Source organism: Haplochromis burtoni, unplaced genomic scaffold (genome assembly GCF_018398535.1).
Source record: "Haplochromis burtoni strain Fernald_Lab_line unplaced genomic scaffold, NCSU_Asbu1 Contig_98, whole genome shotgun sequence".
In the NCBI taxonomy this organism is placed as follows: Eukaryota; Metazoa; Chordata; class Actinopteri; order Cichliformes; family Cichlidae; genus Haplochromis; species Haplochromis burtoni.
In genome coordinates this window covers 1,681,330-1,707,226 of record NW_024582459.1, presented here as the reverse complement: position 1 = coordinate 1,707,226, position 25,897 = coordinate 1,681,330, and the positions used below count along the sequence as shown (strand labels likewise).

Genomic DNA, 25,897 nt, shown 5'->3' with positions numbered 1-25,897 from the left:
GTCTAGTAATCAAGCTGGTATTCAATGCTTTGACATGAAGGAGCTTCGGTTTATATTTAGAGGTGAAATTTACACAAAGCGTCTCTTTCTTAGTCCTATCATTATGTAGTCATTCAAACTTGAACAGTGTGGCATGTAAGAAGTTTAAAATTAGCTTGCATGACATTAATTTTAAAGTCTTTGATTATACTGACTTGTGGGGATAGGTTAACTGGATAATCCAAATTGCCACTAGGTGTGAATGTGAGTGTGAATGGTTGTCTGTCCTTATGTGTTAGCCCTGTGACAGACTGGCGACCTGTCAAGGGTGTACCCTGCCTCTCGCCCTATGACAGCTGGGATAGGCTCCAGCGCGCCCCACGACCCTGAAAAGGATAAGCGGAAGCAAATGGATGGATGGATGGATGGAGGCATTTTTATCCATAGTGCCCCATTTTCAGAGGCTCTAAAATAATTGGACAATTGACTGACAAGCTTTTCATGGTCAGATGAGGCCTGTTCTTAGTATTTCATGACAAATCAACAAGAAGCTCTTCAAGAGCACAAAACTCCATATTTACTTTTAAGTGAGTAGTATTGTATTTTGTATATTTGTATATCACTTTGTTTTCTTTATTCTTTTTAAATGTCCTTTAAGATGTTTGCAGTGTAGTAACAACCAGCAAAGGGCTGCATGACAAGTTTATTTTGATTACAGGAATATTATGTAGAAATAGATAATGAATAATAAGTATCTATTTGTAATTAATAACTTGAGCTTATTATATCATATTATCAACAACAGTTCTCTAACTGACTACAGTAGGCAGCCATTTCTCTCTCTTTCTTTAAAGATTGACATTGTGGGGTCAATTTGAAAGAAAGGCAGATGGAATTTTAACGTGAGAGCAGTCCTCTCAGAATTCATTCAAAACTTTGCAAACTATCGTATTTTTAGACAAAATGACACGCACGCAAACACTGCCAAAACAAATAACCTCCTCCGTGGAGGGAGATGACACAATTATTTCCATGGTTAAGAAAAACATGTCTGAACACGGGAGTCACAAGACTTGAGGCAGAGAGGATTATTGCCACCTTAGCTTCAGTTGATCACTACAGTGAGTGCTCACCCATATCAAAGTTAGTGATAGCAGCTAGCTAACCTTATGCAAGTGTGTAACTGTAGTTCTGCTAGCTTGCTTCTTTAGTTTCCAGAGCATGTCCAAATAAAATGTAAAATCTAAGTGATATTACAAAAAATCAGAAATGTGGCTTGGCTGTAGTAAATCATAAGAACTTCTTTACCTGTCTCTAAGATCCTGATAATGTAAGTTGAATATCCACAAGTTCAAGACCATCCTTTTGCACTAATTCCCCTAAAATGCCATCGCCAGTGTGTGAATGTGTGTGTGAATGGGTGAATGACTGAATGTAGTGTAAAGCGCTTTGGGGTCCTTAGGGACTAGAAAAGCGCTATACAAATGCAGGCCATTTACCATTTAAAATAAAAACTACCTAAAACATACTTTGCTGAAATGTGTAGCATTACTGACCATACGTCGTTACAAACCCAAAGCCCAAATTAGAAAAGCTTCATGGCATCACACTGAGAAATTGCTGTTTAGAATTATGTCATTTCAAAACAGGTGCAAAAAGGCAAAAGTACGAAATTCCAGCTTTGTACTTCAACAGATCTTAAAAACTCTCTCAGCCAGATCATACCCACATGTATACAGACAGCCTGAATATGCCGGTGTTTACAGTTAAAGGCAAGAAGTCTGGGTGATACGGTAAGACTGTGCGATTCTTTGCAGTACAATGTAGTAATAAAATTCCCTTGGGCTTCTATAACAGATCAGATCAGTAAAGAAATTCAATGAAAAGCTATGAATCAATGACAAGATGACATTTTTGATTTCTGCACGGTGGGAAGCACGGGGGTCTTTTCACAGAGGGATTACCGTGTGTCGGGAAGCAGAGTCTAAATCATCATCTGGGAAATGAAAGGAGACAGAGCGATAGTGAAAGACGGAGAAACAGCAGAGAGTAATTCCTCCTGGGAGAAGAATGGTTCGAAGAGTTTAATCCCTGTTTAAGCTTTCTGCAAGCCTTTGTGACTGTGTCACAGAACTATCGGCTATCACACCAGCTTGACTTGATCTGGACCTTTCATACCTTTCATGCTGCAGACATACACAGATGTGGAGTAACTCAAGCTAATGCCAGTAAGGTTTAACAAGGTCTACTGAATCATGACATAGATGAAAGATAAGTCAAACAAGAAGGGTGAATGTGTAAGCATAGATTTGCCAGCGCATACACACTGACATTTCCATGAAACCAGCACACGTCCAACAAAGACAAAACTAAAGCGCTGACCAGCACAAAAGAAGGCGATCAAACTCAATAAAAGTCATTGTTCTCATACTATATATGTCCTTGACTCATTTTTATGTTTACATTTTGCACAGTAGGCGTGCCTTCACTGTACAAATGTTTATGCATATGTGTGTGTTCCTGTTCTAAGTTTTTACAGGCTTGTAGATAAATCGTCATATCTGTGGCTGCAGCTGCCAGTAAAAAAGACCTCCAGTGAGGGGAATCCAGAACGTTTGCTCTCATTGTAAATCCTTTTTACCAGCCGTAAACTGCATACTTTGTTTCCGAAGGTGTAAACAGGTTCACATGACCTTTGACCTTAGTCTGTGCACCACAAATCTCCAAGCTTAACTCTGCACATCTGCACTGCTGCGATCCCACAGTTTACTTTAGTTAGAAACATCTGTCTGAATTAATGAGTTCAGGTTTATTTGTTTACATATAGAGTAGTACACACATTATAGTCTGCATTCAATTGCAACCTTTCCTTCATCGTTCTCATCTTTCATGTCTCTTTAAGCTACAAACTAGCTGCTATTCTAATTTAAACTAGCTAAAAATAATGAGAGCAATCCATCAAATATCATTGCCAGAAAGGCTGAGAAATGTTATTGGCAGTAGAAGGTATTATAAAATCCTCTATGTGTTTGCTAAAAGGTCCAGGAGGCCTGATTCCAAACTGTCCAGAGAAATTTGTAAAGTTGTAATAAAAAAGACTAAATCTAATGATAGAGCCAACATTATGCTGCTGCACCTGGCTGTTTAGCACTCACTGAATAACCATTAGTGTGCTAAGATGTGCGTGTATGTTAAAGAGCATGCATGTGTGCCTCATGTGCGTTTAGGGGTTCAAATATTAAACAGAAGGCAGATGTAGTAAGCATGCATTATCTATGTTTTTCCTTTAACTTTGCACCATGATTGGGAGGTAAAGTTGTATGAATATGTTTGGGAATGATTTTTTTGTGCTATACGCCCATGTGTGTGTAACAGGTCATAAACAGGCAGGAATGTTCCTATTGGAGGATTTCCAGGAAGCTTTCTGAGGTTTCTGACCTTCATGCTGCATTTACTGTACATATGTGAGAGTACGCGCATGTGGAAATAGACTTTTATTTTTTTGGTGTTTCCTAATGACTCAACACTCGGTCCCCTGTCTTTTCACTTATTTTTAATGCTAAGCACTTGCTTTGCTTGCTTTTTAGCATGTAGGTCATTTGCATTTGTAACTATCACACATTCACATCAAACCGTACCAACTTCATCCTCCTCCTCCTCTTCTCCTCTCTCATTGAAATTTTCTTGCTTGCAAAATCCATTTCCTCCCACTTACGTGCCAATATTTTGCATGTCGCATTATAATTACATGCATGCAAAGCAATTATTTATTTGCACTGAGCCAATGTTGGAGAACAAATGTACCGCTTCTCTTTCCTTTCGGGGTTCCTTTCCAAATGCAACATAACTTTTTCCTTTGGATAAAATGCTTTCATCAGACCATAGACCATTTCTATATTCTCTTCCTCTCCCTAGCTCTTGAATCTCCCTCTTTTGTCATTTCCATATCTAGTGCTTTCCTTTCTTTCTAAACTCCTTGAAGGAGCCAAAACAAGCTTTTATGCTATAATGATTATCATGTGAATATAAATCATACTTAATATGAAATTCATCCTCACAAGTATGCTGCACCTGTATGTTATAGTCCCTCTAAATGGTTTTAGATGTAATTTATAAAGATCAAATGTCTTTGGGGTTGTGTCAGGAGCATAAAAATCTGCCAAATCAACCATGTGGAGCTACCTGCTGTGGTGACCCCTTTGTGAATAAGAGAACAGCTGAAAACCTCTTTATCAGACAAGACAAAGTAACAAAATAAGTTATGCCTGGAACTAATAGTTACTGTCAATCTTGACTGAATAATCTGTAGTTCATTAAAACAAAACAAAACAAAAAAAACAAAACAGACACAGTACAGTAGATCTTTTATCTGGTAGGTTAGTTAAAGGTAAAGGCACCATAAACGGGAATACAGTTGATAGAATCAAATGGCTTCCACTGTCATCAGATCTCAATCTAACAGAAGACCTTTAGGATATGATGGATTGGGAGATTACCATCATGTATGTGCTGCTGACAAATGTGCAGCAACTGTGTGATGCTGTCACGTTAGTATAAAACAAAATCTCTGGGGAATGTTGTCAGCAGCTTATTGAATCTATGCCATGAAAAATCAAGGACGGCAAAAGGCAGTTCAAACAAGGTGTATCTATTGAAGTGGCCAGTGTATATATATATCTAACAAAAATGTGTCAAGTCATTTCTTTCTTTATATTTCTCCTCTCTCTGTATTGAATAACAAACCGGGGGTAATATGAATGTACTAAAAAACTGTAGTTTGCATTTTACACGTTTAAGTAAAAAGCAGAACACTTCACTCGTTGCTCGGTGAACTTTCTGCCTCGGCTCAGCGGAGGCTCAGTGCCATTCCAAGTTGTTTTAATATGTAAAATACTTCCTTTTCCCTCCCTCTGAAATCATTTTCAACAACTGCTGCAAACCGCTGAAGGAGGAGGAGGCGGAATCACAGGAGAGCTCACTACCCACAGCGCTGTAAACACGACATACAAATGTGCAGTGAAACCACGTCCGCACACACACAAAATACGCACATACGCAGTTACACACGGGGTCGTGTTCCAAACACAACCTGCTTTGTATTAGATCAAATCTCCGGCTCGGACCACACACAAATATTTGAAGCACCCACAAGCAGTTGTGTACATACAGAGCTGTGAGCGCAGCATCGCGTAACACAACAACAAGCACCCATTTTCCAACATTCCCACATAAATGCACGTAAACAAACACGATGACACACAAGGTAAATAGATATTATGTGTTAACATTTATACACACACACTGATATACTTGTTGACAGGATTTTGAACTTCCCTAATTCTTCCAACCCCCACCCAAAATATCCCCAAGCACTGACCATACACACGCACACACATCTAATCATATAAACACAAATGTACAACGCAGTCAAGCCTTCATTAAACCTTAGAGTTGTACAAAAATCATATACTGAATATTGGTGATAATTAGCAGGAAAAAGGAAAACACACATGCACACAGACAATCTCACAAACTTCAGTAAACCTCAAACCCTTAAAAAAAAGAAAAACTTTTCAACCTCCCTCATTAGCATGTTGCTGATATTCAGGGACCCACATTAAGGTAGTATTAATATTACATTTGGAGTCCTGTATAAATATTTGATCAGAAATGCTCGCGGGCCTCATGTATGTTTACTGCACATAGTTCGCCCAACATTAACATCAAGGATTTCCTTTTAAGTATTTGGAATTCAGTATTTCCTTTGAAAATACAGGAAAGATTGGTCTGCTTCACTGAGCCCATAAAAACTATAAAATACAGAAAAGAAGAAGAAAAAACAGCAAAAACATAATAGTTGAGTCTTTCCTGCTGTCGATGTGGCAGAAAAACATTTTGGAGGAATAAAGAAGGAGGTAGTTATTTTATGACTTGAGAAACAACTCTAGAAAATCCCTCAGGTAGAGGGTAAGTAAATTTGTGAAGTAAATAAGGAGTAAAGGCAGCTAAGACCCGTGTGCATGTGTCTACAAACCTTCACAGTGTGAGTTACTGGAAACTAACTGTAAAAACACTGTGATACAAACAGAAAGAAATCGCATCTGTCCTTATGAAGATAAATCATATTTAAAGGGTATATCTAAACCAAAGTGTTTTGGTAATAGTAACAGTGTAAGCATGTGACAGAGAGCCAGAGTTGATCTTGGCAGTGTCTTTGTTTAACATGGTGAACCGTGAGGTCCCGGAATTAAATACTGACGCTCTGTTTCTAAGTTTCATATTCATCTTTTGATGAACTTAACTGATCCAAACTGAGATTTTATTATAGATGAGTCGACTCACATTTAGCTCTGTATCTTAACGGTGCTTTTAACTCGGTGCATAAAACATAACCATACAGGGAAGGGAAATAGAGTTGCATTCCTTTTCTAAAACAACCTTACAAAGCACAGTATGAGGAAAAACATACATTACACTGAGTATCGGTAGCACTTTATGATAATGTCTCACTAGTGAAAAATTCATCATTTATGTCACATTAAGCCTCCTTAGTATGCCATTTATAAATAGAGATATTTTACTATGACTACGATTATAATTACTATTAGTTGTGATGTAGTAGCAGTGTTAGCTGTACATGGTGTAATGGATGGGTGGATAAACATCAGTATTTATAAATGGCATACTAAGGAGGAGTAATGATATATAAATGATGAATAAAATAGTTGACAATATTTTACATTACTATTGCTTAAAAGTATGACATTATTATAAAGTGCTACCTGAGTATCTACTGTTAACTGTACTATAGGCTTGTGATTCTTAAACAAACAAGCTCTTAAACAAAATTTAAATGACAATAAACAATTAATTGAACAATGTAATTATTCATAAATATTGATTGATTACAAGCGGAGCATCAATGAAAGCGGCCATTTTTAGCTAAATTTGTTCTGTTGTTAAATGTTGTGTTGATAAGCTAAGTGATTGAAAAAGCTCATTGATCCAGCTGAAAAACACAGCCGAAAGCCTTTGTGTTGATTAGAGACGGATTTGGTTTGGGTTGAGTGATGGTGCCTCCATTTAAAAAAAAGCCAAAATGCAAGATTTCATACTATACTATACATACTTGTGAATGACGTAAGACAATCTTTATCTTATGAGTACCTTATAATGACAGGTACTATCCTCACATCCACCTGAGGAGTTTCACTATAGGACAAAGATATCGGGCCACAGCAGTCTGCCTTTACAAACATTTCTGACGGAATGAGTGGATAGGAAATTCTGACTGGAAAATGTCTTTCCTCCTAGATATTCCAACTGTTTGAACCGTAAGCGGTATTATTGAAAAGTGGAAGCATTTAGTAACTCAGCCACAAAGTGGCAGACCACGTAAAGTCACAGAGCACGGTTGGTGAGGCGCACCATGTCTAAAAGTTGCCAGTGGTCTGCTGACACAATAAACCACCTCGGGGATTAACATCTGCACGAAAACTGCACCCTGGGAACTTCATGGCATGGACTTCCATAACTGAGCAGCTCCTGGTAAGGTGTAATGTGTAGGTGATCAAGTACCTGTATTTTTTTTAAACTAGACACTAGGATGTATTTACAGTTGCACACTGAGTTCTCCTACTTCTCTACTAGGATTTCACAGTTTGCTCTGTTCTGTGGAGAGACATGTAGACACCATTGCATTATACAGTTTTTTGTCTTTTTGGCTATTTTAGCTATTCTTTGGTCTCGTTTTTTCTTTACTATTTTAATCAGAATAGCAATTTTAAGATGGGGGATTTTTGAAGAAGAGGGTTTTTTTTTAAAGATCAGCTGCCTCCTAAACGGCTAAACTTGCAACACAATGTGCTACTGAACCGTACCTCTCCCCATATATTCTATTAAAATAAATATTTTTTAGTCACTTAGACCAGTTCGGATTATTTAAGTGGTAGTTAAAAATCAGATTTGTGAATTCTTTCTTTTTTTTAATTCACAGATTTTGTTATAGATTGGGCTTCAATGTGACTGCAGGGGTTTTTATTAGATAACTCGCAGCAGCAATCCCTACGGTATCGCTGTCACCTATTAGCAGGCAAATTCCTACTTCTGTGTGTATGCGTATGTGCATGTGTGTGAAAGAGAAAACAACAACAGCAACAAAAGAAGAAAATGTGCATGGTCTGTGATAGTGTGCGTGTGTGTGTCTGCGCGTTGTCAGCCATTAGCTGACAAATCCCTGCACCACCTCAATGCTCAGGACCTCAAACAGATACACACACAAACACACAGACCAAAGAAATTCCTTTTTAAGCTCCACAAACCTTGATGTCAGACATTTGGCAGTGGATGAGGAGTTCCTTAGCTCCACATGAAAACAACCCGTGAAAAAAAAAATAAAAAAGGCAATATGTGGAAAAAAAACAAAACAAAAAAGCACAAAAAAGGACAGAAGACGAAAAGATGTCTTCTGTCGCCTACCAGACACCAAGGCAGTACTGTCTTTTCTTTTGTTTTTGTTTTTTCTCCCCCTGAAGAGTTGGATCACAAAAAAACAAAATAACAGCAATGAAAAAGCTGACAAGTCGGCAGGGGGAACAGTGGCTCTAGAAGTTGAAAAAGAAAGAAAGAGCAAAGAAAGTGCTGGTACTGGGGAGACCTTAACAGCAGAGCTGAGCACACAAAACAGACCACCAGATTTATGCAGGAAACAGAAGGAAGAAGTGGTTATTATGTGGTTGATCACAATGCGTATGTCGGACAAATCTCAATATGACTTTGATATGTCGGTTTACAAAAAAAAAGGCGAATTCAGGATTTTGGTTTCTGCATGCTGGAATCTCATTACATTATGACGTCTTGAGTGGGGACAGGAATATTTAAAAGTTAAACAAGTTTGGAAAGTTTGGACAATGAAACTCTAAATTGGATAGTTAAATGTTTTGGAAAATCAAAAAGATGCGTGTTAGACCGGGTCATTTTCCATGTATTTGTTTAAGCCAGTCACCTGCCAAACCCCAGTATTGCTTGTAGGACTGGATGCATATGCCAGTCAAATCCCTCAGCAGTTGATTTTAATTGGCCAATTTTTGCATTACTTTTTTTTTTATTGTTTTGCTTTTTCAAAGGACTGTCTCTTTGATGATTCTCCTCGGTAAAGTTCAGTCGGTTATAGTGCCACAAGGTGGTGCCTTCCTTCTTTTTGTTGTGTTGAACGAGAATTGAGAGTTGTACACAGAGACTGAGGAAGGAAGGTAGAGCAGGTTCTCTGTCATTTAAAGGTGGTTCAGTCTCTGCTCCTCCAGTTCACCTGACGTTTCCCTAAACTGCTCACAATGCATCCTATTGAAGTGCTTTCTTAACAGTTAAAAATGTACTAAAAGTGAATAGATTAAAACACCGAATTCAAGCATGTGAGTGCGAATAGGTGAAATAACAGCAGGAAAGCACAATATAAATATTGGTCCAATTACCATTCTTATCATGTATGGGTAGCAAATAGGGCTGTTTGATATAATGATATATATCGGATGACGATATAAAAACGTCTATCGTTTCATTTTACGCTATCGTTTGTTTCGTGGTGTCGCAAAATAAACTGTTTATGGCAATATTTTTTCATCGTTTTGATGGTCACTGTAGTGGCTATATTCATTTCTTAAAGTTCTCTCTTTCTCTTATATTTTATATAACCACACTACGGACGGACAAGCGCTGTTTTTATGCGTTGTCGTTTGCAACAATGACGGTAACACCATCGCGTGTCCGCTTGTTTATGTTCCACATAAACCTTTCAAAATAAAGCTCAAGATCCTGTTGAGACTTTTCAAAATAAACTGAATCACGTGAAAGAGCAGATTATTTACGCATGAGAAGTAAAAAAGAGCCGCCAGGTGCTAAAAAATAAACCTTAGTCTCAAACGTTAGAACAGGCTTTTCTCCGCAGCACGCCGTGTAATAAATACTCACAAAGAAAACGGCGGCTGTTACAACTTATGTCTAAAAATGTATAGTTTCATGCATCGGTTAAAACACTCGACTCCAGGTACACGACGCCCAGCTGGAAACACCTCACGCAAGTCGAGCTGCCCGAGATTCACAGAATTTACAGAAAATGTTACGTTTTTGTGATTTATATCGTTATCGGACGATAGAATTCTTATATCGGGATATGAGATTTTGGTCATATCGCACAGTCCTAGTAGCAAATGTAGCATTTAGGAGAGCTACTATTGTATGGTCTATGCTTGATTCTGGAGAAAAAAGCACCAATGTGGAAATCTCTATTTCTCTGACCCAGTTAATGTCAGTGCTGGATAAACGATCCCCATGAATAGTCACGTAAAAAAGAAAGTTTTCAAAGGCCTCTGTTCTCCTGTAAATAGCTAAGTACATCCTTAGTGTGTGCATAGGAATTAAGAGGGTAAGCATTTCATGACACTGTCCAGTCATTGTCCAGTCCAGACATAAACTCCTCTGTATGCCAAAGTGTTTTGAGGCTAATTTGAGGACATCTATCTAAAGCTTTGCTGAAACTCGATCATGCAAAAGCACAATGATCCCAAGCACGACAGCAGAATGGATTAAAAAAAAGAGTCAATGTGTTTCACTTGCTTACTTCCATTTACTTTTTACGGTTTAAAATCTTTTAGTTTCAGTTAAACATTTATACGTTTCAGTGTTTAAGTTCTTTATCATTATATGTGTGATACTTATTAGAGGCAAGTTTTAAGACTTTCAGTAGTGGTGTCAAGAACATGTGAAAAGTGGAGTAATTTCTTTAGAAGAGCCACACAGACAGAAATCCAACAGAGATAAAAAGACCTCTGAGCAAAAGTTCACAGCTGTCCAAGTTAATTATGGAGATACATTTTGCTCGTTTGCTGTGGTAGCCTCAAATCTGAAGTTATTAAATGAAGCTCTGGTATCAAAGTTTAACTGCTAGTGTGGTGAAGACTCTGGCAGGGTGTTATAATGGAAAGTGAAAGGAAGAAACAATGTTTCCTCTTCAAAGCGGCACCAATGTGACAGCAAGAGTGAAGTGAAAGTCAAGGTGCCTCCTTCAAAGACAGACAGATATGATGAGAATTATTAAAATCAGAGTTTATGACAGAGTGAAGTAAGTGTCTTGATGCAAGGACACGCAGTATGACAATAAAGGAGAGAGATGAGAGAAATACAGGGAGAATGACGAAGGAAGAAAAATAGGCATGCTGTACTAACCTTGAGGCAAGACTGAGTAGAGCGGGAGACAACGTTCCATTGGAAAGTTAAAAGAAAGGGAAAGAGAGAGAAGGAGAGGGAAAGGTGAGAGGGGAAACAGGAGTTGAGAGCTAGGTTAGCCAGCTTGATCAATCTTCAAAGCACAGGAAAGACATAAGAGACAAAAGAACAGACCGAGAGACATAATTACCCAAAGAGAGACAGTAGGCGGACACTAAGACAAGAAGACAGGCATGACCAAGCAAACAGTTAGGCAGGCAGACAGTCTCATAAAAACAGGTTAGACTCAGGCTTTTCTCCTTTCAGTACAACACTGAGGGCTATGAGAGGCCCGCTCAACTCAAATGACCCCTACAAACATTTAAGGGCACAATGACAAACCATGGAAAGTGAGCAATTAGCCAATCAAAGCAGAAGCTGAGGGCAAGCTCTCTATGAAATATTTCTTCAATGGTTCAGATTTTGTGGATGACTTCTTTTGCTTCCCACTGGGGCCACTTAAACAGTTCACCGGTTGTGGATTTGCAAAATCTCAAGCAAAGGGTAACCAGCATGCAATCATTAAGACATGAAATCTTAAAGAAAATTCATTTCCTAAACTGGCATACCCAAAACGTTTTCCATGCAATAACTCCTCATAACTGAACTTTGACTGAGCATGCCAGAGACAAATTGTCCATTACTGAGGAATATAACAATAAACTTCTCTAATTTCTCACTACTCAGGTCTACACTCTACTTCTCGCCAAACCTCCTCCCGTTTTCTCATATTTCTCTCTTATCCTTTTCCCATTTCTGTCTTTTCCGTGAGTTCTGTTTTCTGTTTCCCTCTCCCTGCGACGCAGCCCGTTCTTTCCCTTCTCTGTACGTCTCCTCTCGTTATTCTGTTCTTTCTCGTTGTTTTTCTTCTTCCACCACGTTTCTTTCCCTTTCCTTTTTCTGTCCTCTCTACGTTTTCCACTCTTCCATCCAAATCCTTTATTTTGGCCATCAGGGCAGATTTTCAGCCCCATTTCCCCTCAGTGTGAAGTCACTCAGTCTGCTCCAATTACTGTCCTTGTTACTGAAATAAATAACCTGGTGCCATTGCAGCTGGATTTACACTACAGGGGAAACAGAGAGGCTTGATTCTTACCCTTGTTTAACCCACATCTGATCTTTTCATTAGTAATGCTCCCGCTGCTCACTTGTAGCCCAAGGTTAGCCCCGGTGCCAAGCTAAGAGTTGGCCTGTGGCAAATGTATTCTCCTCTGACATACCTGTTAGCTCCAGACAAAGTCGTATAATTCACAGCAGGCTTAGGCAGCTTGAGGATAAAATCAGCATTTGTACATATAAGGTTACAAGGTCATCGCTTGTGTTTCACAAAAGCCTTGTTACAGAACATAAGGTTGCTATCTCAAGCAGGGACTGCAAGCTAATTTTAACCATCTATCTGTTTAGACCAGCAGCTATGCTAAAACAGCTCACTAGTATCTTGACCTAAATGGTCAATACTATCCTTCAACTTCAATGATTTATGTCCTATCAGATATAAGCAGCCATAACCAGAAACATCATAATAATCCTTAACATGGCAGTTATCAGACTTCTCCAGTCAAATTTCGAAAAGTAGACTATAAAGACAAAAATGTTATTCTTTCAATTCTGGTGCAAAAAACAAAGCAACTAGCCATGCAGTCTCTTTTTTTACAAACATTTGTAAAAGAACTGGTTATTCTAAAGTGCTGGCTGAATTAGAGCGTGGTACAATAATAGGATGGCACCGCTGCAACAAGTCAGTTGGTGCATTCACCATCTGACTTGATGACGTCAGAGCAGGGTAGCATAAGCAGCTCTGTCCCAAGACGGAAAAAAATCAACTTTAGAAATGACAAGTGGAACTATTTTATATGAAATCGAAGGATTAACGTTTTAAGAGGCAAATCCGCTACCACTATCACTGCAATCCACATGATATTTAATCGAAACAAAAGTAATAAAAAAGGATATCCTGACATACCTTTTTGAGCTATGTCTAGTAATTTGCGGAAACCTGTGCCACACACTGCCAACAGTAAAGGAGCAGTGCACTCCAACCTACAGAAAATGTACCTCAAAGCCTGTTGCACCAGCTTATCAAAGAGATTGTATGGCTTAATCACTGAAATTAGCCATGGATAGTTTCCCTCATCACACCCCTAACAGCTAAATGAATCTGCTACATGATAAGATGTACAAAGAACTGCATATCCTCTGATATGACTGCTGTACAACACTTCACTTCACAGCAATTACTTTAAGAGCAAGTTAAATTTACTCATACTTAATCTAAAATTTTGTAACTGGGCAGGTCTTTCAGGAACTGTACTAAACTGGTTCAAAACATACTTAGAAAACAGGAAATACTTTGTATCAATAGGTATACTTTGTATCAATAGGTAACTTCACATCTGAGCAGACAAGTATCACATGTGGAGTTCCCCAAGGTTCCATCTTGGGACCCCTTCTGTTTAACATCTACATGCTCCCACTGGCACAGATTATAAACAACAACAAAATAAACTATCACAGCTATGCAGATGACACACAAATATATCACAATGTCACCAGGAGACCGAGGCCCTGTACAGGCTCTTGGTAAATGCATTGAGGAAATCAATGACTGGTTGTGCCACAATTTTCTCCAACTAAACAAAAACAAAACTGAGGTAATAGTCTTTGGCGCCAAAGAAAAACGCTTACAGGTCACCAGAGAACTTCAATCTATACACCTAAAAACCACAAACCAGGCGAGAAATTTGGGTGTAGTGATGGATGCAGACCTAAACTTAGAAAAACACATTAAGACAATAACAAAGTCAGCTTACTATCACCTCAAGAATATTTCAAGGATAAAAGATCTGATGTCTCAACAGGACCTGGAAAAACTAGTCCATGCATTCATCTTTAGTAGGCTTGATTACTGTAACAACATCTTTACAGGTCTACCTAAAAAATCAGTCAGACAACTACAGCTCATTCAGAACTCTGCTGCTCGAGTCCTCACTAAGACCAAAAAAGTGGACCACATCAGTCCAGCTCTGAGGTCTTTACACTGGCTGCCTGTCCGTCAGAGGATAGACTTTAAAGTTCTGATGCTGGTGTATAAAGCTCTGAATGGTTTAGGACCAAAATACATCGGTGACCTCCTGACCCAGTATGAACCTTCCAGATCCCTCAGGTCATCTGGATCCGGTCTTTTATCAGTTCCCAGAGTCAGAACCAGACACGGAGAAGCTGCATTCAGCTTTTATGCTCCATATATGTGGAACAAACTCCCAGAAAGCCTCAGATCAGCTGAAACACTCAGTTTATTTAAATCCAGGTTGAATACTCACCTGTTCTCAGCTGCATTTGAATAAAGCACCAAATCCACACTTTTAAGCTTAAATTTCAAAACTTACATTTAACTACTGATTTTATCTACTGTTCTGATTTTATCTGTTTTGATTTTATATACTGTTTTGTTTGTTTGTTTGTTTGTTTGTTTGTTTTTTTGTTTTTTTGTTTGTTTGTTAATTAGTTAGTTAGTTTATTTGCTTGTTTTAATCAATTTTAAATCATGTTTTTTATTTGTTCTTGTTTCTAATGTTTCTGTAAAGCACTTTGAATCACCTTGTTGTTGAATTGTGCTATACAAATAAACTTGCCTTGCCTTGCCTTGCTTTAAAATTTTGTATTAAAGGACACTTTTCTAAGTCTAAATGTAACACTTTTCCACTTACCAAAGAGCAGTTTTCAAACTCCAGATATTAAATATCACTTTTAAGATGCTTTTATTTTATTGTACCCTACTGGGATAATGAAACATCTTTCCATATAAAACCAATCTGCAATTTTAATTGCTTATAAAGTTACTGTATAATGTTGTCTGTAAACTTAGTACTGCTGTAAATCTGCATCTGTGGCTACTGGCAGACTAAACATCACACAGACACACTTAAAACACACATGTTTGAAGTTATTCGGTGCTGAATTATTAATAGTCCTGTGTTTCTACTGGCCAAAGAGAGATGCAGTGAATCTCCCTGAAATCATTAACAACCATAAATCTCGCAGTCACGTCGCTAAATGCACAGACAGAGAAAAGGAGGCGAATCTAGAGTTAGGATGGGTGGAGATTCTGTCCAAGAAAGAAACTGAAGTAAAAGATTCAAGAGACAGCAAGCGAGTAGGCGCTGACAGATGGCATAAGAAAGTTCAGAAATCAAAGGCATAAAAAGCCATACAGAGAGAGGAAGACAGGCGGGCTATAGACACCATCTGGCCCATTTAACCAATGAAGATGAACTCTAATTTCACAAGAGCAATGCATTCTCCATTATTCAACAGCACCAACTAAAAATGCACCAAACACACCCTTAAAAAACTCAAACCACTAATATCAAACTGCTGTCCGTAATATAATTTCTTTACGTACTGGGGCTAAACAGACACAGAGGCACAACATCAAACAGGTATTCAGGTAAACACAGAGTTAGGGAGGCATGCAGGCAGACAGAAGCTACAGGCAGAGAAATAAGCAGATATAAGCAGAAAGGAAAGGCAGAATAAGAATAGCTAATGAGGTAGACATGGTGTACACAGGCAAGAAAGGTTGAGAGAAAGGTTAATCCAAAATTGCACAGCAAGGTGGAAAAGTGGATAGAAACATCTGAAAAAGAGTCTGAAAAAGAAAACGATTGTGGTAAACTCTGCAAGTCAAGCATCCTCTGCTGAAAGTGAAGCAAAAGTGAAGCGAGAAAACAGAGCCACTAAATGAAAGAGTTGCATCATTGACAGGAACAGAGGCTCAAAGAGTTTCGGTGCTGTACAGCAACTTCGGTGCCAAACTGTGCCCTCATTTTACAAACTTTGGGGAGCTGTTTGGCTTGTCATACTGCAGTAACAGGCGACTAAGACTTTGTGCTCATGCCTAGATATGTAAGAGTACAACTAGCTCCAATTTCTGGACGTGGGAGAGAGAACAGTACAAGTACACCATAACAGAGAAACTCAGCAAGTAGTGATCCAATGGCGCAACTCTTTGATGGTGATTATTAGTGAACATACTCAGCTCTGTCCCATGTGGAAAGGGTTGGCAAATACAAGAAAACCTGACGAGAGAAGATCTTTTTCAGTGTTATACGCAACCTATGATGAATGAAGTATATGTGTAAGATGCTGTCAGTCATTATTTTTTATCTAATAATCCAGATTTATGAATTTGTTTTGCATGTTTTTCATCTAAAATCCAAACTTCTTGCCCTGTGGCTAATGCTTCATAGCCTTTTCCACATGGGTGGGGGTTATTATCACAGTGCTCTTCTGACAAGCAAAGTGAGTTTCTTTCGTGCAGTGGTCAGACAAATAACTGACTGACAGAGCTGTCAGCCACTCACGTGCCCAGGTAGTCCCATACTAGCCCCCCCATTGGCTGCTGAGAGGCAGCCGGGGCAGGGGCCTGTTTTCGCGACTGCTGAGAACGCCACAGATGAGAGGCAGCAGGATTTCTGGGATGTTACGGGATGTTATGAGTGCAAACACACACAAAAAAAACCATAAATGCACTCACACCAATGCGAACCAATGTGAATATACACATATTTGTGTATAAACATGGGAATAAGAAGGGGAATGGATGGAGAGATGAATTAGGGTGCAAGAAATAAAGGAGAAAATGGTAGGAGGAAATGGGAAGAAAAAGAGGGAGAGGAATGAGCCTGCGACAACTATTGAGTTCGTCTTACAGGAAAGATCACCAATGACTCTTATCGGCTTCAGATTCAGTCAGAAAATAAAAATAATGGGTGGTAAAGTGGAATCTGAGACACAGTCTTTCACACAACCTAGAGACAGGTCAGTGACACCCTGAATGAATGAATGAGGCTTTAGCAACTGATTTCACAGTCACGGCCAGCAAACTCCAGTAGCCCCTTACAGCCAGTGGAGGAATACTAATTTTTCCATCGGGACCGATCTCTAGGCCTGTGTGACTGAGCCTTAGATAAACAATCATTTCACCAATAAAAACAATTTATCCATTGATTTAGGTTAAAGGAAAGAGATACACAAGTATTAAAAGAAAACTGCTCAGTGTCGATAATTGTTTAATCTACCATATTTATCATCCTTTCTTACCTCTCTAGTTCATGAATCTTTTTCTCCTTGTCATTCTTTTCATTCTCCATCTCCCTGAGGATCTCGAGAAGCCGTTCCACCTCAGATTGGGCCTTCCCAGCCTCCTCTTTGCACCGGGTCACTTCCTGCTCAAGGCTGGAGATCCGCTCAGAGAGTTCAGCGTTGGCCTGAGACTCTGCCGCTGCACTCTGAGCCTGGAACAGGATTTAATTATTAAAAATAAACCAAGTGTTAGCTTTCAAAATGAGGTGACCATCACGCGATTGAAACGATAAGCTCAAACCAAAAAAGGACGTGCCAGTAACAACATGTGTGGAGGGTGAGCTGGATGGATTTCAAAAAGATGCATGCTTTTAGAAAATTTTTAGAGGAAGTGTTCCTCTTAAATAAAATGACATTTAGCGCTAAACATCAGGCTTTAGCGGTAAGATACAAGATTTGTATATATCAGATTTTAGATACTGTATTTACAGTAGCATATAAAGCAAACTGGTGAAATAGACACCCCAGTATTATGTACAAAGCATGTTTCACATTTTTTTAAAGGGCTCTAATTGTTTCCAAATATTCCTAGTGTTTTTTTTCCATGTTTTCCACTCTAAAAAACTCAAAAAAAAAATTCTGTTTATTACTAGCGAGAAATGTGAAGACCTGTGTTGGATGTATGTGCACATCCTTCACCTTAATTTAGCAGATAAAGTCTGAACAACAGTATTTCTTCAGTTCTGAGCAGTTTCATACTCAGCGAAAGACAATACTGTTTTCTTCTGAACATTTCCAACAGGCGTCTGGGATGCCAGGGGACAAACAACACAGGTTTTGTGGCATAATATAAATTTTCATTAACCATTTGTATTGCAATGGCTTCATTCTAGTTTTAGCTGATTGTTTGGGGGACTTTAATTTTTTGGTCCACATGTTTTCTAACAAATCTATGATGGCCTCTTATAAACTTTTATAGATTTTTAGATTTTCAATTGTAAGATTTTCAAGACTAGACAGGTGTGGTTCCGATGCTAAAAGCTTATATTTGTATCAAATTAAATGTCTCAGCTGTGAATATTTAAAGTAATGACTTTTAAGAATGCCACGTTTGACACAACTCACCAAATCTAAGAAAGATGTCATCTAATAAACAGACGTTTATTAGATGACATCTTTCTTAGATTTGGTGAATTGTCTCTTCATTTTTACACCCATGTCAGACGATATTTTTAAACCACCCTCTGCCCTAACTGCTCTGAAATATCTGTTTCTCCATGGTAAGGAGAAAGGGATGATGAGGAGAATATAATATAAATGAAAGTATTAGGCATATGTGTTTCACACACTCGCAAATTGGCACACATATAACATTAAAAAAAAAAAGACAAAACCACAAGCTAAGTTTCTGGTAAATATTAGCATGAACGATGAGAAAAGGTGAATAAATTTAAAAAGCATCTAAGTTTTAGTGGCTCTCTTCTTTCTTCTGCTCTGTTCATCTAAACTTAAGACACAGAAAATGTGAGAAGAAGAAAGAAAAAAAACAAAGACAAATACAACAAGTTATAACCAGCTTAGAGGTTAGAACAGCTGTGTATATTTCCCAGAAGTAAATGTTGCTCTTGGGATGGACTTAGTATGTGTGTGTGTGTATGTGCGAATGCCTTGCTCCTACAATACATAAACCCTATTAGTTTTGGAAGTGTACAACAGTTTTCATAAGTCTTTATGTGGAGAGGAAATGTTTGAGAAGATCTGGGTGGAGCAGAGACAGAGAAAGACAAATAAAGGAAGAAAGAAACATCACGCACACAATGTCACATTCACAATTTTTCCATCCGCGTTACAGTAAAAGAAAGAGACTGAAATCAAGTCTGATGAGTAAAACACCACACATTCCCCCTTTTCTCTCACACACATATATAACAACACACATGCATCCAGAAACACGCACAGCTCTGGATACACATTCGGCATGTGATGGTGTGCTGTCTTCACCAGTCTGTGAAAGTGACTGTAAGGCTGTCAGCAAGCTGTCACACACACAACATTTTCTGGGCTGCTGTGTGGGAGAGAATACGTATGTGATATGCACACACACACGTGCACGTACACACTCTCTGCCTTCCTAGGAAGGCGCAAAAAGAAATGAGAGGTTAGGTTTAGTTTTCTGCTGTTTTCCATGCTTTAACTGTAGCTACTCTAAACAGCTTTTCACCTCTGAGTTTCATGCAGTAGATAATCTTGTAGTCGTCAGGAATGAGCCAAGAAAATTCCACCTGCTTTTGTCTAAATGCAGCCTACAACAGGTGACATAAAATCCCTCGCTCTCTCTTTGAAAGCATCAGCGTTTTTGCTTTCATAGCTCTATGAATAATTTGCCATTTACTTTATATTTACAGCCTTTTCAGTTAACCTTCTTTAGTTGGTTCTCCAGCTTGATGCACTCCTCTTTCTTCTGCTCCAGGTTTATTTCCAAACTTTTCAGCCTGTTGTCCTTCTTGAGAGTCGAGGAGGCCAAAGAGGAAGCCTTCTCCTTGAGATCCAACACTGATGTCTGGGTGGAGGAAAAAACATTGGAGACAGCTCCTTAATAGTTATTACTTACTTAGCTTATTCTTCACACCCATTAAAAAACAACAATGGATTAATTAAATTTTTTTATTTTTTCCAACCTATAACAATAATGTTATATTTAGCAAAAATAATTATTATGAGGTAGGGAAAAAACATTTGTGTGCTTCTGATTATATTACAGAAAGAAATTCTTATTCATAATATGTGATATTAGACAAACAGATTTAAAGTGATAATAATCTGCAAGCCCTTCTTAAACCCTTCGGTCATGCACTCTGTTTGTCATTGCATTTCCTGTGACCTGTCTCTTTTCGCACTCTCAGGCTCAATCCGTCTGTCTGTGAAGTCTCTCTTTTTCTTTCTTTTCTTGGGATTTCCTCTTTTGGTAGGCGCAGTGAAACAGAAACCAATGAGACCAGAAGGAGAGACTGTCAGACATGTAATTTTACCCATGACTGACAATAACAACTCTAGACTCCGGATCATCATGTTTGACTGGGCTTTGGTCAAAGAAACCTTGCTCTGATTATATTTAGGTACGCATATATACTCCTGTTGTCAGACAAACCCCACATCTGCCTTCAGCAGCAGAGAGAGGAATGCTTGTTTTCTCTGAGAGTTTCCCATGTATTTCTGAAATTATATTATAGGACTGTGACAGGTTTTATGACCCCACAATCACTAAAATTAGTTTAAGGAATACAGTACAGTCAGACAGGGTACAGAGAACTTTTTACAGTAACAAGTAGAAAACTGCCCATTTAAAGGAACAGTCCGAGTTTGGTAACTTTACCTAATCAATTTCTTGTTGAAAAAGATCAATAGGAGTCTTCATATCAAGAATACAGTACCTCTATGCTAGCCAGCCTGTCATGGTCCTGGGTCATTTTGACCCAGTGTTCTTAGGTGTCTTATGTTTTTGTATTTTGTTCTTTATTCATTCCATGGTTCCTAGGTTGTTCAGTTTAGTTTACTAGATTTGCCGTCGTGTCTTTACCCCCAGTGTCCCCCTCCACGTGTCTGAGTCCCCATGCCTCGTTTCTCCTCCTTGTGTTTTATTTCACGCTTTCCCTGGTCCGCTATGTCTGTGTTCTCTTCCTCTCTGGTCTGCGTCTCTGTGTACTTCCTGTTTTACTCTGATAGTCTCCCGTCTGTGTACGCCATTGTTGTGTTTACTCCTGCCGTGTCTCGTTACGATTATCAGTGTCACCTGTGTTCCCCGTGTGCTCCCACTTCCCTCATTAACCATCTGCGTATTTATGTCCGCGTCTCCCTCAGTTCTGTGTTGTGTTCTCCCACATGACTGTGTGTCCTGCCGTGTGTTTCCTCGTGAGTCAGTTCCTTTAGAATCTCCCAGTTTAGTTTTATATTATTTTGTATCGCCTTTAACTTCTGTCAGCAATAAAGTATTTTGAGTTCAGTCCTGTTTCCCGTGAGTTTGCGTTTGGGTCCGATTCCTGCCTGCACACAGCCTAATTGTGACACAGCCGATATCATTCTACACATCCAAATGTGATTGCTTTACCCTGCTTACAATTCTTGCTCCCTCTGCAAGCAGCTTTGCAACCCACCTCAACCCCAGCTCCTCATTTTCATGCTGCATCTAACTTTATCAATGTCATGTCTGATGCCGTCACTGTTTTTGTACTGGAATATTCCCACCTTGTGTTTTCCATATATGCATAAGGAAATCTCATCAACCCATCATTGCAGATGGCTGCTCCTCCCTGAGTCTTGTTTTGCTATTGGTTTCTTCCCTTTAAAGGGTTTTTTTCCTTCCTACTGTCGCCAAGTGCTTGCTTAAAGTGGGTCATTTGATTGTTGGGGTTTTCTCTGTATTATTGTAGCTATGTTACAATACACAGTGCCTTCAGGGGACTCCTGTTGTGATTCTGCATTAAATAAAACAGAACTGAAATTGAAGAAAATCCTTTACAATAGAAAACTGCATTTCTACATGTATTGCTCTCTAAAGTTCAATTCAGAATCAACAATTAACTTGACATTCATTTCTCTGGACTGTGGGAGGAAGCCGAAGTACCGAGAGAAAACCCAGAAAGTTACAGGGAGAACATGCAAAGTCTACCCAGAAAGGCCCCAGTCGCTCACTGGATTAGAGCCTTATATGCCTTAGTGAAATAACTAAGGCACATAGTTAAATTTGCTCTTACTGCAAATCCTGCAGTAAACAATAGTTTAGTTTTGACGGTGTCCCTTCTGATAGTTGTGTTACTTCTTAATTTGCTTTCTTGCCTTTTGGCTTTAAAGCAGGACCGTCAGTTACACTGCGATAGGCTTTCATAACAGAAAATCTATGTTAAAATATTTATTTTCCTTAAAGTAGATCTTGCGTGTCTGATGTATAAGCTTAATATAAAATATGTATAAATGTTATGCTTCAGACTCATGTCAAGCTGACATCACCTTGGAATAGTTTTGCTTAAATGATCTAGGTGGGTTTATAGAGCTCAAAATCGGCATAACAGGTCCCCTTCTAATCTCAACTTCATGAATTGGCTAATAGTAACTTTTATTCTGTTGTGCTGCAGGGTGAATAAAGAGAAAACAGAGTCTGAGAATGCTTTGTCATTCTCTGCATCTCTCTGTCTTTGCCTCTGCTGAGGTGTTTTGTACAAATCACAAAGGTCACAGGCAGAAAAATTCAGCTCTGATCATTGTTTCTTTTGGTTGTGGGCCTTGGATTTTGTTGTCAGGGAAACATGACTGTTTCATCGTTGTCCTTCAGCGAAAGAACTCTGGGAGGATTCAAGGTCTGCTCTACAGTGATAGATCAATCACATTTTCTTGACAGGAACACAGTGAGGAAGGAGAGAGAATGTGTTTTTCTGACTTTTAGCACAAATATGGACGTGTGTTTTTAAATTCCTGAGTGTGTCTTCTACCTCACGGTCAGCCAGTTCAGCCTGCAGCTGGGAGACTTTCTCCCTCAGCTCTTTCAGCTCCTTCTTGATGGTCTCCACTTCCTCCCCCTTTTCCCGCTCCTCCCTTTCCCGCTGCTCCTTCAACCGCTCGATGATTCGCTCCTGGAGTGAAAAGAGAGAAAGGGAGAGAGAAGGAAGGAGATTGGAGTGAAAGAAGGTAGTCGAGGTAGAAGAAGTGATGGAAAATAAGAGAGGAAAAAAAATCACCTCATACCCTCCAACAGTCATTCACAGTCACTCAATATCAAGTTTCTATACTAATAACAGTCATATTAAACTTTATGTACATGGCAGCTTTGACAGGATCTAACAGCCAACAGCGATTTTAGGCCCATAATATGTTTTGGCAGAAGATGTAAAATTCACAACCACTAAAATACAATAACCGATCTCTATAGCTTGAGAAGAACGTAGCGGCCCGTTCAAGTCAAAGTACAAAAGTTCACACGTGCAAAAGCAGTGCAAAGAGTGTATACTGGGGCTGCAGTGTGTGTTATTAAACACACACTGCATTATGGGTCCTCATTTGACTTGTACAAAATAAAAGCGGTGGCACTTTGGCTAAAGGTTAGTTTAAGGTTGACTTTAGAAATAGTGTTAAATCTTACTGCAATAAATTCAATCTCTAACTCTCATCCTATATTATCAGGAGTTGAGCTATCAAACCTGGCACACAGATACATCTTGAATGTTCTTATGTACATCAGATACTATGATCTCACCATATTGCCTAACATTGACCTGTTGAATGACCCTTTTTATCATTTATGCATCTGTAACACTATAAAAGCATTGCATCTTTATAATTTCACAACAACAGCATCTCATTGAAATCCTCAAAGCTTGAATATTATCATGGTTACTAAGCAGCCACTTGGATCTTAGATACACCTGCTCAACTGCTCATTAACACAAAAACTTAATCAGATAATCACATGGCAGCAGCACAATATATTTAGATATACAGACATGGTCACAATTACCTGTTGAAATTCAAGCCAAGCATTAGAATGGGGAAGACATGTGATCTAAGTGACTTTGAATGTGGCATGGTTGCAGGTGCCAGACAGGCTAGTGTGTGTTTCAACACTTGTTAATCTATTGGGATTTTGCCACACAATCATTATAGAAAATAGTATGAAAAAGAGAAAATATCCATAGAGTGACCTTTCTCTGGATAAAAATGCCGTTTTGATGCCTGGAGGTCAGAGGAGAATGGCCAGAATACCCCAAGCTTATGGGAAGGGAACAGATACTTATAAAACCACTTGTTACAACCAAGGTATGCAGAACAGCATGTCTAAATGTGCAACACGTCGACCCTTGAAGCAGATAAGCTACAGCACCAGCAGACCCCACTGGGTGCCTCTCCTGTCAGCTAACGGGCAACTGAGGCTATAACAGTGCCTGGTCTGATGAGTCGCAATTTCTGCCACGACATTCGTATGGTTTCCTGAACATGACAATGAGTTCGCTGTACTCAAATAGCCTTCAGAGTCACATCACGGACATCCAGCTGGCAAATCTCTGTGATCCTGGAATATTATTTTCGCCATGTTGTCGCAATGCTATGAAGAATTAAGCAATTAAAGAATTAAATAGTTACTATACAATCACTCTTATATTTCTCTTCCATCTAATTCTCTACCACCTCTATTTTTTCATATTTTGCACCTTGCACTTTAATGGTTAAACTCAATAGTTTGTAAAGACAAACCAATGAGGGTCTTCCTTAGTCAAGACTTTAATTAATTAATTAATTCTGGGTTTATTGGTTTTCGTGAAGAATACCACTGTAACATCAACATTCTTCAAAATAATTATGGTAACAGAATGAGGGATGCAAATATTTCAGTCATGGTTGTTTCTACCATTTACAGAGACAAAAATACAGAATATAGCTGCAAACACCATCAAACATGAGTAATATTGTGCATAAAACTCAAGCACTGGAAAGTTAAAATGCAACATAATTCATCTCAGAAGCAGAAGAAGAAACGAAAGCAGGGCAAGGAGATAAAAATGGATGCAGAAAGGAAGAAAGCTAAAAATGAAAGGCGCCAGCAGAATGAAAATGAGAGGGGAAAAAAGCTTGTGAAAGCCGTGCGAGTGAAGCAGGAGTCGTCGGCCACATTATCCTGCCAACACTCACACGTCTAACTGACACCCTCAATATTAGTCACTGGACAATTAATAGGCCTGTTTCCTGTGCGCGTGCAAATGCAAAGGAGATTGAGTTGGTAACATAATCGTGCATAACACCGCAAAAATATATTCTCATCAAACACTTTAAAGTGTTCTGCCGCTCTAAATGTCGCTGGTTAGATTCCCAGAATCAGGGTTAAATCCCCACTGAGAGCAGAGTCATAAAACAGTCGGCTCTGTGGCTAAAGTACCTGAATGTCCAAACCCAAAGAGTGACCAATGAACTACTTTGAGCCATGTGGCTGCACATTGGACAGTTCCTAATCTTTTATGAACACAAGCTCTGGATGATTTAATAATGAAACAGCCAGTGTGATTATTGGTCGATTTCCATTTATCCAGAGCCATCTGGTCATCCTGTGGGTGGTCTGCAGTTTTGCTCATCAAGATTTTATTAATGCAACCTTGCTCAAGAGTTAAACGGTCGGGTGAGCGTGTACGTGCATGTGTGTATACCTTCTCAGCCAGAGCCTCCTCCAGCGTTCCCAGTGCAGTGTCTGTGTTTGAGGTGTCTGTCTGCAGAGACTTGACTCTGTCTTTCAAGCCACTCAGCTGTTTTTCTTTATCCCTCAGTTGATCCTGGAGGTTCTCTATCTGCAGAAAGAAAAGGAGAGAATAATTCTGTGGGGTTTTCAAGAATAATTCGCGCATTGACCACTCAGTGAGATTTTGTTGGCAGCTCTATTGGCTCTAAGACTCAGCCAAAGTGAAGTACTGTAGCAGGTGCTTTTAAGTCCACAGGAAACTGAACTTCTGCAGAAGAAATGCAAATATAGCAGCACATCTTAAACATGTGGACAAAGTGTGTGTATGTGTGTGTGCACATGTATCAATCTACATAAGCAACA

At 39.0% G+C, this 25,897-nt stretch overlaps 1 protein-coding gene across 17 annotated transcripts in view; it reads right to left on the bottom strand.

Annotated features, from left to right (window-relative positions):
* The window catches only part of LOC102303751 (ELKS/Rab6-interacting/CAST family member 1), a 146,071-nt gene that overhangs the window by 73,669 nt on the left and 46,505 nt on the right, over positions 1–25,897 (bottom strand). For 7 of the 17 annotated variants that reach the window (XR_006054639.1, XR_001336473.2, XM_042222969.1 and 4 more), the window contains 6 exons: positions 25,506–25,643; positions 22,806–22,946; positions 19,742–19,882; positions 17,341–17,534; positions 16,602–16,712; positions 11,200–11,211 (listed from right to left, as the gene is read on the bottom strand). Coding sequence is in view for 13 of the 17 variants with exons in the window: in XM_042222969.1 (XP_042078903.1) it covers positions 11,200–11,211; positions 16,602–16,712; positions 17,341–17,534; positions 19,742–19,882; positions 22,806–22,946; positions 25,506–25,643 (737 nt within the window). In the remaining 4 variants the exon portion in view is untranslated. The remainder of the gene's footprint in view (positions 1–11,199; positions 11,212–16,601; positions 16,713–17,340; positions 17,535–19,741; positions 19,883–22,805; positions 22,947–25,505; positions 25,644–25,897) is intronic. The other 10 variants (XR_001336474.2, XM_042222973.1, XM_005927231.3 and 7 more) reach the window with 2 other exon arrangements.